The sequence below is a fragment of the Cavia porcellus genome, unplaced genomic scaffold, assembly GCF_034190915.1.
Source record: "Cavia porcellus strain 051 isolate PalLab524CR breed Dunkin Hartley unplaced genomic scaffold, mCavPor4.1 scaffold_31, whole genome shotgun sequence".
NCBI classification, from domain to species: domain Eukaryota; kingdom Metazoa; phylum Chordata; class Mammalia; order Rodentia; family Caviidae; genus Cavia; species Cavia porcellus.
Window position 1 is genome coordinate 36,254,403 of NW_026947514.1, and position 13,459 is coordinate 36,267,861.

Here is a 13,459-nt window from a genome sequence, read left to right on the forward strand (position 1 = left end):
TCTCCTGCCTCAGCCTCTCAAAGAGTGCTGGAATTCGCACGCACATTTGGTTTTATCGCACGCATATTCTTTGAAAATGGCGCCCGGACAACCTTGTTTTTGCTTCCACAGCTGCGAGCTGCACCTAGGTAGGCACCATCTCAGTCTTGCATATCATGGCACTCCCCCCAGTACTGGTAGAATGGGACGTGAGTACAGCTGGCGCCGTTTCTAAATGTGATCTGAATCGGATGGGTACTGCACAAGCTTCCTACTGCGATTTTGTTGCCGTTGTCTGCCAATTCTTAATTACAGGTCTCTGAATTCGGGCGCTGTCTGAAGTGTCCGGGCTACAGCACTCAAGAGGGGCTTTCACGGCCACGCAGTGTACAGCACACGTCTGCGACCACGAGCGCCTCACGTGCGCGGCGTAGCGGCGAGGATGGCCACTGCGGGACACGCGAAGGCACGCTACTACGCAAGGTCGGCCCTCGGCCGGTCCCGGACGCCACCTCTACCTGCTCTGGACACCCCGCAGCCACAACCACAGAGCCCAATGGGCGTCCTGAGCCGCGCCACCCCCCACCCCGGCCAGCTGCACCCGGAGAACGGTTACGCCCCAGGGCGCAAGCCTAGCGACTCAGGCAGGCATCAAGACAAAATAACACCAGTTGCGCCAAGCAGAGCATTATTTAGGCAGCCGGCTTCCCCTCCCTCTGAGCCTCCGCCCAGTCCCCTGGGCCGGACGCCCAGAGCTTAGCCGGCGGCCGGCTCCCGGAGCCCAGCTCCCTCCACGTGTCCTGTCTTCCCAGCAGCCTCTCTGCCTCCTCTGGAGGAAACCTCCTGACAACTCGCGGCCCGTGGACTACGTCCCCCAGCAAGCATCGCGTCGCCTTCCTCCGCCCCCTCCTGGTCACGCAGGCGCTCTAAGTGCCGTCAAAAACCAGGGAGCGGGTGGCTAGGCACAATTCCTTATGGGACATGTAGTTTTTTGAGCAGTCATCGAGCCGCCTTTCAGAGGAAGGAGGACTACAAGTCTCGGCTGCCCCTAGGTGGCTGGCCTCATCACGTGACAGGGGGCCGACCGGGCGTGCGTGCCGCCGTTGATCCGGTGCTGCAGTGAGGAGGTGGTTCTTGCCCGTGTTGTGTGCGTGTGTATGTGTGTGTGTGTGTGTGAGTGAGTGCGGGAGCGAGTGAGTGAGTGAGTGAGTGAGTGTGTGGGGGCACTCGGCTTGTTGTCGGTGACTTCCCCCTCCCCTTCGCCCCTCCCCCTCCCAGCCGCTGCTGCAGTGGCGGCTTCTTGGGCCGTAGGAAATGAGCGATAACGATGACATCGAGGTGGAGAGCGACGTGAGTCCTGGGGCTTCCTTCCCGTGCGGGTTGTCAGGCGGGGACAGCAGCCGGGGCTCTCAGCGGGGCGCGGCGGGAGGGGGCCTGGCGGCCGCCGCTTTCTCCTTTCCCTTCCCTTAGGGCTGGGACCGCCAGCGTCGCGGTCCGGGCTCGCTCCTCTTTGGCTCTCGGGGCGGCCTCCTGGGGATGGAGGTGGGGTGCAGACGCACGACCTCTGGGACCCCGGTCTCCTCCCGTGAAGGAGGGTGCTGTGGCCTCCCGCTCCTCCTTGCTTTCCCCTGCTCTGGATCCGGGGACAGGGATGAAGTGCGCCCGGGATCCCATTGTCCGGATTGTCGGAAAAGGGACGGCGCTCCAGAGTTGCCCCTGTGGTCTGCGATTCCCTCCTCCGGGACCTACGGATCCTGTGGGTGAGGGAGGACGGAGAGGGGCTGAGAGTGCCCCGATGCCCGAACGGGATCCGAGGGGAGGAAATGTTGCTCCGAACCTCTTGGGGCCGAGGTCGGATCCCGGGAGGAGGGGCAGCGCTCAGGACCCCTACCCGGCTATCGGATCCTGCTGGCGGGGTAGGGGGAAGGGAGGGGGTGTCGGCCTGACTCCCCACCCGCGCTTCCTCCGACGCCGGCATTTTCTTTCTTATTATTGAGTGTGATGTGTAAAAATAACTTCTATATTTTCTATTTTTTTTCTCTCTTATTTCAGGAAGAGCAACCGAGGTTTCAATCTGCGGTACGTCTCCTACTCTCCATTTCATTTTCATTTCTGTTCAGTTTGAGTCCTTTTTGAGATCAGAGGAAAAGAGATCAAATTATTTTAATATTGTAGTAAACTGTTAACAGCTAAGATGTGGGGGCTTCAGGGGTTGGGGGAGGGGAACTTGCAAATCCCATGATTCTCAGGTGGTAAATTCTAGTGAGTAGGTGAGGGGAGCTCACCTACAAAGAAATGAATTGTAAGGTAGTTTTCAAATGACGGGTTCAGATGCCACTGTGTAAGTGAGTAATAAAAAGTAAAGCATGCTGAAGTAAATGGTAGTATTATTTCAGGGCGAAGTGATCAGAAGATTTATTTAGTAACAGTAGGTTTTAAACCATATTTGCGTAGTTCTGTGAAGCTCAAGCCACATGCAATAATCACCTTTAACCAAGTCATGTGACTGCTGTAGACCTATAGAATCTAACACAACATAATATTCTCATGCAAAAATTAGAAATGGAGAGAGGCTAAAGGTCAAATCATGAAGTGTCACAGCTTCTGGTCTGACTTTCCGTGTCTCTAGTTGAAGAAGAGAGAGGTAAAGAAAACAAACTTAAAAGTGGCACGGCAGAGACCAGCTTTGCTGAAAAGTGATGGATGAAATCGTATAGTGTTACCAACGATTTCTCACGTTTGATACTAATAGTCTCTATAGATGACTTGGTGGATTTAGATACTGATCTTTTGTTGGTGCTCTGAGAATAACGTGAGTATAGATTAGAGAAATAAAAAATAGACCATAAGTCAGAATCAGAAAGAGGAAGAGAAACAAGTATATCAGAGTTGCAAACAGCAAGAAGTATATAGAGTGCAATCATAAATTCCTTTGACTCTGGGAGTCAAAGAGAAAGTCTAGGGCAGAAGTGAGGACTGCGGACTGGAGAGCACCTGCCACTTCTGAAAAGGCACCAGCTGTTCAAGTGGGTTGGTAGGTCGGAAGGTGGGAGTGAAGGCTCGATGTTGGCAAATTTTCCTTTTTTTTTTTTTTTTTTTTTTTTTTTGGTGCTGAACTGGGGATTGAACTCAAGTCCCTGCACAAATGAGGCAAGCATTGTACCACTTAACTATACTCCACTCTATTTTCTAATGTTTAAAATGGTGGAAAGAATAAGTGTTCAGTGGCTTGTTAAGAATTTGCAGGGAATTTAATAACTACTGAGTAAAGGCAAGCTCAGTTAAACTGTACCTGCTCTTCATTAGAGCAGTCAGAGTGTGCAGGTTGTCCAAGCAGATAGGCATTAAGGAAAGTTTTATTTATTGTGAGTTGGTATTTCTGTAAGGTTCAAGGATATAGTTGCTTCCAAGATCTTAAAGATTGTCCCTTGATAATAGTTACTGAAAAATAATTAGTTTTGTTTCATTTCTTTCTCAGGTATTGTCAAATACATTTGCAAATTCCAGCCCTTTACTTCAGTTATTGTTATCCTTAATGTTTAGAGCCCAGTTTGTTTTTTATTTTTATGTACTTTTTTCCTCCAGGTATGCAGTTGTAAAATTTTACCACCTTCTCCAAGTTCGATCAGGGTTTCAGGGTTGCAGAGTTAAAGATTACTAAGGCTTCCTTTGTAGAACCATGATCCTTGTGCCTCAGTCTCCCAGAGTGCTAGGATCATAGTCATGTACCACCATGAGCCAGAATTATTATTTTTTTTTTTTTTGTCTTTTTTTTCCTTTTTATCGGTACCGGGGATCGAACTCACGACTGCCTGCTTGCAAGGCAGGCGCTTATGCCACTGAGCTAAATCCCCAGCCCCCAGAATTATTCTTTCAATTGAGTTACATTGACTTTCCAAGGAGAAAGACATTTTAGTTCACAGTTCATTGTTGTTGTTGTTTTGAGACAGGTTCTCACTGTGTAGGCCAGGCTGACCTCAAATTTGTGGCAGTCCTCCTTCATTTCTCAATCTCCTAAGTTCTGGAATTACGGGAGTGCACCGCTACATCTAGCTGACTTACAGTTCTTGATAGCTTCTCTCCTTTCCAAAATATTTGGCCAGAGGACCAGGCAGGATACTCAGATGTATACTTCCAGACCCAGGAGACTAAGGCACGAGTTCTGCCTAGACTACCCAATAAGACTTATCTCAAAAAAAAAAAAAAAAAAATATATATATATATACATATATATATATATGAATGTATTGTGTAATTTATTCATCTACATAGATGCTGATATAGATTTGTTTACTAAATTATTATCTTTTTTTTGCACCAGGGAGTGAACTCACAACCTTATATTTGCCAGGCATGTGCTTGTGCCACTGAGCTAAATCCCCAGCCCTCGTTTACTAAATTATTAAAACATTTCCATTCTCTTAGAATGCTGATCTCCTTGTTTTGTTGATTCTGGTTTGCTATTAATGGCACCTAGGATTTTTTTCCTTTGATTTTAGGAGGCAGACAAGGAAAGATTTTTTTTTCTGGTACCGGGGATTCGAACTCAAAACTTTGTACTTTTCAGGCAGGTGCTTATGCTGCTGAGCTGAATCCTCGGCCAGACAGGAAAGATTTGACTTTTGTTTTTGATGGTAGGGATTGAACCTAGGTCCTCAAGACTTTAATTTGATGCATCTTGTTAAGTTAATTTTCTACCACAAGATTATCATAGAATCATGGAGATAAAAAGTAGGTGTATCATAGGCAATTTTTACAAGTATTATGTAGCAAACAACTATTATGAATGGATGAGCTAGGAAGGATTCTGATTTTTTTCTTTGAGATTTAGACTAGGAAAAATACATATATATATATGTATAAATATCACATGTATATTTCCCCACTTCTTCCTAGTGCTGGAATGGAACCTAGAATCTTCACACTGAACTATATCCCCAGCCCTCCACTTTTTTTTGGTTTTTTGAGGCAAATCTTACTAAGTTTAAATTGCCTAGGCTGAGCTCAAACCTCCTAGAGTGCTAGGATAATAGGCATGCACCACAACACCTGAGATGTGTGTGTGTGGTGATGGGGATCAAACTCAGGCCTTGTGCATGCAAGGCAAGAACTCTACTCCTGAGCCACATCCCCAGCCCAGGGAATCTTAAATTTTGAGGAAAAACATGTTTTGCGTGGGAAAAGCATTCAGGAAAACAACACAACAAAACGACATGGGGAATGAACAGCCATTTAGGACTACACAGAATAACTTTTTAAAAGTTATTTAGGAAATGTTTTGTTAATTCTAATATAAAAAGACATCCATTCATGTTTTATAATGTCAGGACAATATCTAGGCCTTACCACATTAAAAATGCAGTGCAGTCAGCAGAAACAGAATTGGGAAGCAAGGCTAGCTGTTAACAGAAAGTGAAACTAATTTGACGAATGTTTCTGTTGCCTCGGTATAAATGGAAAAGTTTCCTCAGTGACCAGTGAGCTTTGGTAAAGAAACAAACCCCAAACTATAATACTGAATTCAGTACATCACAAAATTTTACCCTTAGTAGCTTATTTTTATTAGTTTTTGGAGGAAAAAGGATGAATTGTAACGATAAATTTCTAGACCAGGTGTATTTTGTGCAGGGAGTTCTTTTGCGTGTGTTCTGTGGGGAGGGTAAAGCATGTGAGAAATGAGGGATCTGACTGTTGGTCTGGAAACCTGTGGCCTTTTCTGTTGCATTGTCCTTCATATCAGCTGGACATGGTGCAGTTACAGAGTACCTGTTAGGGGTTCAGGAACAGAACTGTGCTGCTCACTTCTGGATCTTTCTGGTATGAAGTATTCTTAATTTTTCAGAGCTTTTTGCTTTTTTAGAGATTACAGTGTTTTCAGAAGGGAATGAGTTTGTTTGTTTCTGAAAATGGAAATTGCTGTGCTTAGGAAATATTGTCTGTTTTACTTGGAATCAGTTGCATGCCAAGTGCATGTACTTGGTCTCTGCTTAGAATGTTGACAAGTGCTAACAGTTTCAGGTTTAGCCCCTAAACATGCTTGTCTAAGTAAAAGATGTTCTTATGTTTAAAACTCTTATCAAGATGCCAATAATGGTGCAAGAGCTGATCAGTAAAGCAGATTTGCTAAAAGGTTAAATTTCCTGACCAAGGTACCCTCCTTTCAAATGGCTATGATGTCATATTTTGATGATAATGTTCCTTCCCAAGTTTTTGGCATCAAAAGATAGGAAAAGCCTCAGAAACAAATGTATACTTTAAATGATGGAAATGTATACCACATGATGGACTTTAAGCAGGAAAGATAATGGGAAATTGAAATTACTATCTTTCTACTAGGGATCTTAAGTGTTAATTTTGTCCCTGTTGGCCATTATTTCATATTGATTTTTAAAGTGAAAGTTTTAAGTTGTTTAGAATTTCAGTTTTATTTATTTTATTTGGTTCTTACCTGTCAGAAGTAATAAATAGTGGTTTACAGGTAGAACTTTGAGCTTTTGTATTTTTGGTGCCCTTACTGTTCAATAAGAATAGCTTAATGATAAGCAGCACAGTATAGTATCTTACCTCTTAAATGCAAACTTTTTTGGGTTCTGTATAGGGGTTGAACCCCAGGACATTGGACAAGTAGACACACACTTGTTATTTTGTTGTTGGTTGTGTTTTTTGGTTTTGGGGGCGTTTTTTTGGTACTGGGGATTAAACTCGCGACCTCGTGCTTGCCAGACAGGCGCTTATGCTGCTGAGCTAAATCCCCAGCCCCGACACACACTTGTTTTGAGACAGGATCTTGCTATGTTATTCAGGCTGATCTCGAACTTGCGCAATCCTCTTGCCTCAGCCTCTCTATTAGCTGGGATTATAGATATATGCCACCAGATCCAGCACAATTATTAAATTTCTTAATGACAGTAAATATTTAGCCATCAGTTCAAGTTCCTGTATGCTGTGGATTTTCTGTATTGGAATTGAGACTCTCCTTCCTGTAAGAGGGATTAGTAGCTTGCAGGCATGTGCATCCTTGAATAATGAAGGGTTTTATTTCCCCATGCTATTTACCTACAGTTTGCAGAAAATAAGGCTGGTAGCATGTAATACTCTGAATGAAGATGCATTTTTCTGTGCAGTGAGTTTGAAAGGAAATAATTTTAAGAGATTTCCTTCAATTCTGAACAGATTCTTTAGCTTCCCTGGCCTACTGCCAGTTTAATAACTTACTGGACAACAAAATAATATTTGCCTTCATACACTCAACACTTAAAGTACACATACTTGTAAGTGTCAGAGATGGACACATTGTAAGTGAAGATTTTTGTTTTGCTGCCAATGTGGAATGTTTGGTAGAAATAAAACTGAGGCCAACTTTAAAAAAAAAAACCTTGACAGAGATGTTAAAGCTGGAAGCCATTTGGTGCCACAGTTCCTAGTGAGCATCTGTAGGCCACTCCGATATCACTTAGTCTTTCTGGTTTGTTTGTTTTGGGGGGTGGTTTTCTGAGATGGGTCTTGCTATGCAGTACAAGTTTTCCTTGGGGGCTGGGGGTTTAGCTCAGCGGCATAAGCACCTGCCTTGCAAGCAGGCGGTCGTGAGTTCGATCCCCGGTACCAATAAAAATGAAAAAGACAAAAAAAAAAAAACAAGTTTTCCTTGAATTCATTATGAAGTCCAGGCTTATGTCAAACTCCCAGCCGTGTTCCTATCTCAGCTGTAGCTGCAGTCATGCACCACCACTCCCAGCTAGCTCCTTAGAATTTTTGTTATTCTGGTGCCCTAAACCTTTTAGAGCTTTCAATGATGTAAATGGCCTTCTGTGACTGGCTGCCATAGGTTCATCACCACTGCCCTAAAGGAAAGGGTTTCTGGCAGAAACTGCAAGTTCGTTGTATTTGAAAAGCAAGCAGCCTGCAGCCACTGCTCCTAGAGGACTTGTAGGGGAGTGACTTGGGCCTCCTGAATAGCCTCTGTTACCTCCTAGAACTGCGCCTAATATATTTCATTGAGTTTCTTCTCAGATACCCTTCTCAGTACTCATAAGAGAAAGCTTGCTTATTTGAATAGAGTGTTTGATTGATTGATTGATTTATGTCTTTTTGAGAGGGTCTCTATGCAGTTCAGGCAGGCCTTGAGCTCACTTTGTAGCCCAGGCTGGTCTGGAACTTGCAAGGATCCTAGGATTACAGACACAAGGCACCACGCCTGGCTCTATAGTTTTATTTATTCAAGACCCAATTGTTCGTCTCTAAAAAAAGTTCTGAGTTTGTGGGAAGACCTCAGATACTTTATATGCTTGTCTCCACCCAGTTTTTTCTCACCTCTGAACACTTGGGTTTATGGAAGATGGTTGCTGGTGAGTGGGGACAGTTGATAGGATAGTGAAAAGCTGTCAGCTGGGCCTCTCTGATTAAGTTTGGGAAGGGGGATCAGACTGGATGGATCTATGGTTTGGAAATATTCCCCAAAGAGAATTCCTAGTCTTGGCTGGGGATTTAGCTCAGGGGCATAAGCACCTGCCTTGCAAGCAGGCGGTCGTGAGTTCGATCCCTGGTACCAGAAAAAAGAAGGAAAAAAAAAAAGAGAGAGAGAGAGAATTCTTAGTCTTGTGTAAAAGTTTTTCCAGTGTGTGTGTGTGTGTGTGTGTGTGTGTGTACTTGTTCAAGTATTAATGCAGAGTTACCTGAAGTTAGTCGTGTTAGTTCTGCATGCTTTTGATTTGTTATTACAGAAGAGGCTTGAGACCAGAAAAAAAAGACATCCTTGCCATTGTTTCAAGGACTTTAAAATGGACTCCAGTTAAGTGTAGCAGCTCGGGTAGACATGGCAGCAGGAATTGGTCTAAGATTCCACTCTTCTGCTACTTAAATTGGGCTTGGAACTACCATAGAAATTCCATCGACTGCTTTGAGAACAATAGTCCCCAGCTCAGGCTTTCTACCAGGCAGTGGACTGCTGCCTCTTCTTGTTGAGCCAACTTCTCAAACTTGGCCTGCTCCCCAGATGAGAAGCCAAGATTTCTGCTGATGGTCTCCAGCCAAGTTCACTTACAGTCCTCTAATGGAGAGACTTGTCCATTTGAGTCCTTTCAGGACTCAGTGAATGGGGGTTGGGGGGAGCTGGAGCATTGTGGGGATGTTTTGGTGTTAGATTATACTAAGCTCCATGCCTGTCAGGCAGGGCCACATGAAACCAAGTCCAACTTAATTCTAGCCATTTGAGATTTGCAGGGCTCTCCCAGATTTAAAAAAAAAAAAAAAAAAAAAAAAAGAACTCAATTTATATCAACAGGAGGAGTTGTGGGTGACTCTGGTGTCACTGCTTCTGTGTGCAGCTCTCAGGCTGGGAGGAGGGCCAAGAATCAGGATGATTTAGTAGACAGGAGTATCATGGGCTGCCACGGGAGACCAAAGCTGGGCAGTTCATGTGCGTGTAAATAGACCATCTTAGAAAGTATATAGCAGACCCTAGAGAGGCAGATACAGGCTGAGTGTTGGCCATAAGCTCCTCAGGTGTAGCTGCAGGCCTGCTTAGTTTTGTATAGGTTAATATTGGAACAGTAAATCAGAAAAGGAGTAGCTACTGAAAATATGTTTAATTTATTAAAGCTATTTCATACTACTATTCGAAGGCATCTTCAATTTTTTTTATTCTGTGTCATAATGATACCTTTAACATGTTCATGGACTGTAATTCTCACTGCCAGGTGGCTTAAAACATTGGTACTACATAAATGACTATCCCATTGGGTGGCTTTTTTGTTAATTGTGTTAGTATAAAGACTGATATAAGTGACTAGATAAATTCATACAGCTTGTACAGTTTGTACCTCTTGATGGGACGGTCAAGGACATATCCCCAGTGGTTCAATATGGCAGGAATATATTATCTTTAGGTTCTAAGCTTAATTGTCCCCACAGCTGTTCCTAGGCTCCTCTTCCTCTGCAATGACAAACTTTCAGGATTAGGTACAAGAATTTCAAATTTTCTTCTTCTTTTTCTTTTTCTTCTTAGGTACCAGGGATTGAACTCACAATCTCACGCTTGCCAGGCAGGCCCTTATGCCATTGAGCTAAATCCTCGACCAAATATTCTCATTATAATCTTGTCTTTTTAGATTTTTGTCTGTACATCTTGTTGAGTATGCAAGGATTCACAGGAGGCAGTGTTATTCTTGTTGTAAACCAAGTCACTTGCTCTTACTTGCTTCATTTTTTAAGATTCTGGGGCCTATGTCTGTGTGGATTGATTAAAGCCACCTTGCTTTGTCATATACAGAATTAACTCTTAAGGCTAGTTCATTGCAACCTCTGGTATATTCAAGATAAATTCTTGGTTTATTTTCAATAACTTTCAGAGTGTAAGGGTGGGGAAGTTCTTGTCATGGGTTTGCGTTGAATTCAGAGATGTCCTTTTTTAATGGGACTGTGGAAGCTCCCTTGTGGTGCTGCCCACTGTTGTGTTTGGCTGGAAGTGCGGTGCCGATCCTGATTTGTTGGCAGTCTTCACTGTCTTCGGCTGACTGTTCTTTGTGATTCTAACAGGCTAAAGACTTTTGCTTTGGGTATTTAAAAAACTGGCAAATTAGCTTGGTATGCAGCAATACCTGAGGGGATATAGTCAGCGTGTGTGGGTGTCAGAAGGCTCACCATGTAAGAAGTGTTTTTCTGGCTCAGCATGTCTGAGGGAAAGCCCTTGGCAGGATAGCATCTTAGATCTGCTAAAGCAGATCTCATTGCAGTAGGCATCTCTGTCAGAACTGTCATAATGGTCTCAGATTCATGCAACTGGGTTTTCTAATCAGTTTCTTGTGTACAAGTTGATGAAGGGATGAAATTAGTGCCTTTTAGCAGGCTTGGAGACAAGTGTATACCAGTGGGTTTTATATGGAGAGCAGCGCTCTATTAGTGACTCAGCCCCTCCCCTCTCTCCAAATCTCTTGCAGTGGGGGTGATCACGTCTTAGGAAGAGGCTCACTGGAGCTTTTTCTAATCACCTCCCAACCATGGACTGGCGGCTATTACATAATTAAGTTGGGGACACTGATGTCGCAGGAGACTTACACTTTGTCCCCATGAATAACTTTTGATTTTACTTATGCATGAGCTGGATGCATCGAGCTACTTTGGATGTTCCTGTTGCGAGCCTTGCTCACCCCTTTCTCCCCCTTTAGCAGAGCCTAATTCTGGAGTCTCCTATCTGCCCACCTCAACAGTCTTCCCAGTCCACTCAGCAGGGACAGCGCCGACAGCATATCCTTCCAGGCTGTACCCCACCCACCTTGTACCAAGCCAGAGGAGTGATGTTCCTAATGTACTCTTCTCCCATTCTTGTAGGCTGACAAACGGGCTCATCATAATGCACTGGAACGAAAACGTAGGGACCACATCAAAGACAGCTTTCACAGTTTGCGGGACTCAGTTCCATCACTCCAAGGAGAGAAGGTGAGTTTATGGCTTGAAACTTTTTATGGAGCTTAGAAGAACACTCACCTATATGGAAAGAAATAAAGTTAGAGATATTCAGATGATTTTTTAATTCTTTGGAAGATAATCATACAGCTTCTTTACTTTTGTCTGTCTGTGGCAAAAGTGTGTCAGATGTAATGGAGCTCTTTCTAAGATCCTGGTTGGAGCATATTTTCAAAACTGGTATATATAGTCTATTAATCAAGACATAGTTGTAACTGTACACTGTAGTGTAGAGCCTAGCCTATAGTTTGGCATCTCACTGAAGATTCCCAAGGTCAATAATTCCCTAGATTGCCATGAGAATTTCTTAGAGTTCGGAGTTCAGTACTTACTGTAAGTAAAGGCTTCCAGGCATGTATGTAAACCCACCTGGGCATCAGTGTGACTTTACATACTGTGGAACATTCTTTCCAAGGTATGTAAAAAGCGCTTGAAGCTTCGAAATAAAATATTTGAGGAAAGAGATGTGTTCATTAGAAGTGGAAGAGTAAAAAAAAACTCCCTCTCCCTTGTCTCCACGCTGGTAGCTTTCACAAACTAGTATTTTCCACTAAGGCTGGGCACCAGCTGTTTCTGCATTTAAAAAAAATTGAATAAAACTGCGAAGAAGCTTGTGGATTAGGATCATTCCTTGGAATTTGGAGGAAACATCTGTTTGCACAGTTAGTTCCATCCTTGACACAGCATGTAACTGGCTAGCTTATAACCCTTCAGTGAAGTAAGTGGCAAAGCAGGAAGATTTGGTTTTTTTTTGAGGGTCAGTGTCCCAGTGTTTAAGTAAATAGCTATTTTGGGCTGCAGGATGTAACTCAGTGGTAGAGTGCCTGCTTAGCATATGCAAAGCCCCAGGTTTGATCTCCAGAGTCACACACAAAATAATAATTTTTAAAAATGGAGAATGAAAAGAAATCGCTATTTTTTTTAAGAACAGTGTTTGTGGGCTAGGGATTTAGCTCAACAGCTTAAGCGCCTGCCTGGCAAGTGTAGGGTCATGAACTCGATCCCCGTACCAAAAAAAAATAGCAGTATTTGCTCTTAGGTGTACTTTGAGTTGTGCCTGATCTAACCATGCTGAGGGTCCTGGGTTTGCTTATCCAAAATCAAACGTGGAACTATTATAATTTATTTTGTTTATGTTTTGGTAAGTCATGTGCTTTTGTGCTTTATCTAAGGTGTGGCTTCACATGTGGCTAAAGAATAGGGAAGGTCTGACCTTTACGAAAAATACGTAAAAGACCTGGCATTGCCTGCTTAGTGTGGACTTGATTTAATGGCCTTGAACCAAGGTACTTACCTGGAGTAACATTCAGTTATCACAAGAAATTTTTATGACGGGGAGACTCACCCTTTTAGTCAAAGTACACGTGTACAAAAGATCGGCTTGTGCTTATTTGAGCTTCAACAGTCAGTGCTTACGCCTGTACCATGGTATCAATTAACATCACTTCCACAAGCTACCCAGACAGCAGCTGCCACATCCTGATCTCACATCTAACCAGGAGTGGAACCACTGCAGTGCTTCTCAAGGGGGAGCTGTGGACCACCCACATCGGAGTGACTACTGAACCAGCTTCCTGCAGACAGGCTGGACATCTGCGTCTGTGACTAATACTCAGATGATTTTTAGGCATTCTTAAATTTGAGAACACTGAAAGAGAGAGGTCATAGGCCACAACCACGTCTCTTCCATATCTATCCTATTTTACGTTGCCATAACATTCATCCTTAAGTATGTATAATCTCATTATCCTAAATCCTGTTTTTGCCTTGCTTTAAGAAAGCTGAAGGCTTGAATTTGGTACCCTTCTAAATGAAATAGTTAGTTTCATTTGTGACTTTTTCACTTAGTCCACAATGATTCCTGAAGTCTGCCCAACATTGTCCGAGAAACTGGGAATGCAGCTGTTGGGAGGGGAAAAAGCTGTTACTGATAGGGGAATGATAGAAAATGAAGTAATAAATAAAAATATAGCCAGGCATGGTGGCACACGCCTGTGAGGCTGAGGTTGGAGGTTCATAC

At 43.6% G+C, this 13,459-nt stretch overlaps 1 protein-coding gene across 32 annotated transcripts in view; it reads left to right on the forward strand.

The window, feature by feature from the left end:
- The first annotated feature begins 1,059 nt into the window (after nucleotides 1-1,059).
- The window catches only part of Max (MYC associated factor X), a 73,878-nt gene continuing 61,478 nt past the window's right edge, over nucleotides 1,060-13,459 (forward strand). For 8 of the 32 annotated variants that reach the window (XR_010044976.1, XR_010044977.1, XM_063241508.1 and 5 more), the window contains exons 1-3: nucleotides 1,071-1,329; nucleotides 2,032-2,058; nucleotides 11,305-11,412. Coding sequence is in view for 23 of the 32 variants with exons in the window: in XM_063241508.1 (XP_063097578.1) it covers nucleotides 1,294-1,329; nucleotides 2,032-2,058; nucleotides 11,305-11,412 (171 nt within the window). In the remaining 9 variants the exon portion in view is untranslated. Of the gene's footprint in view, nucleotides 1,330-2,031; nucleotides 2,059-11,304; nucleotides 11,413-13,459 lie in introns of all 32 variants that reach the window. The other 24 variants (XR_010044975.1, XM_063241504.1, XM_063241505.1 and 21 more) reach the window with 13 other exon arrangements.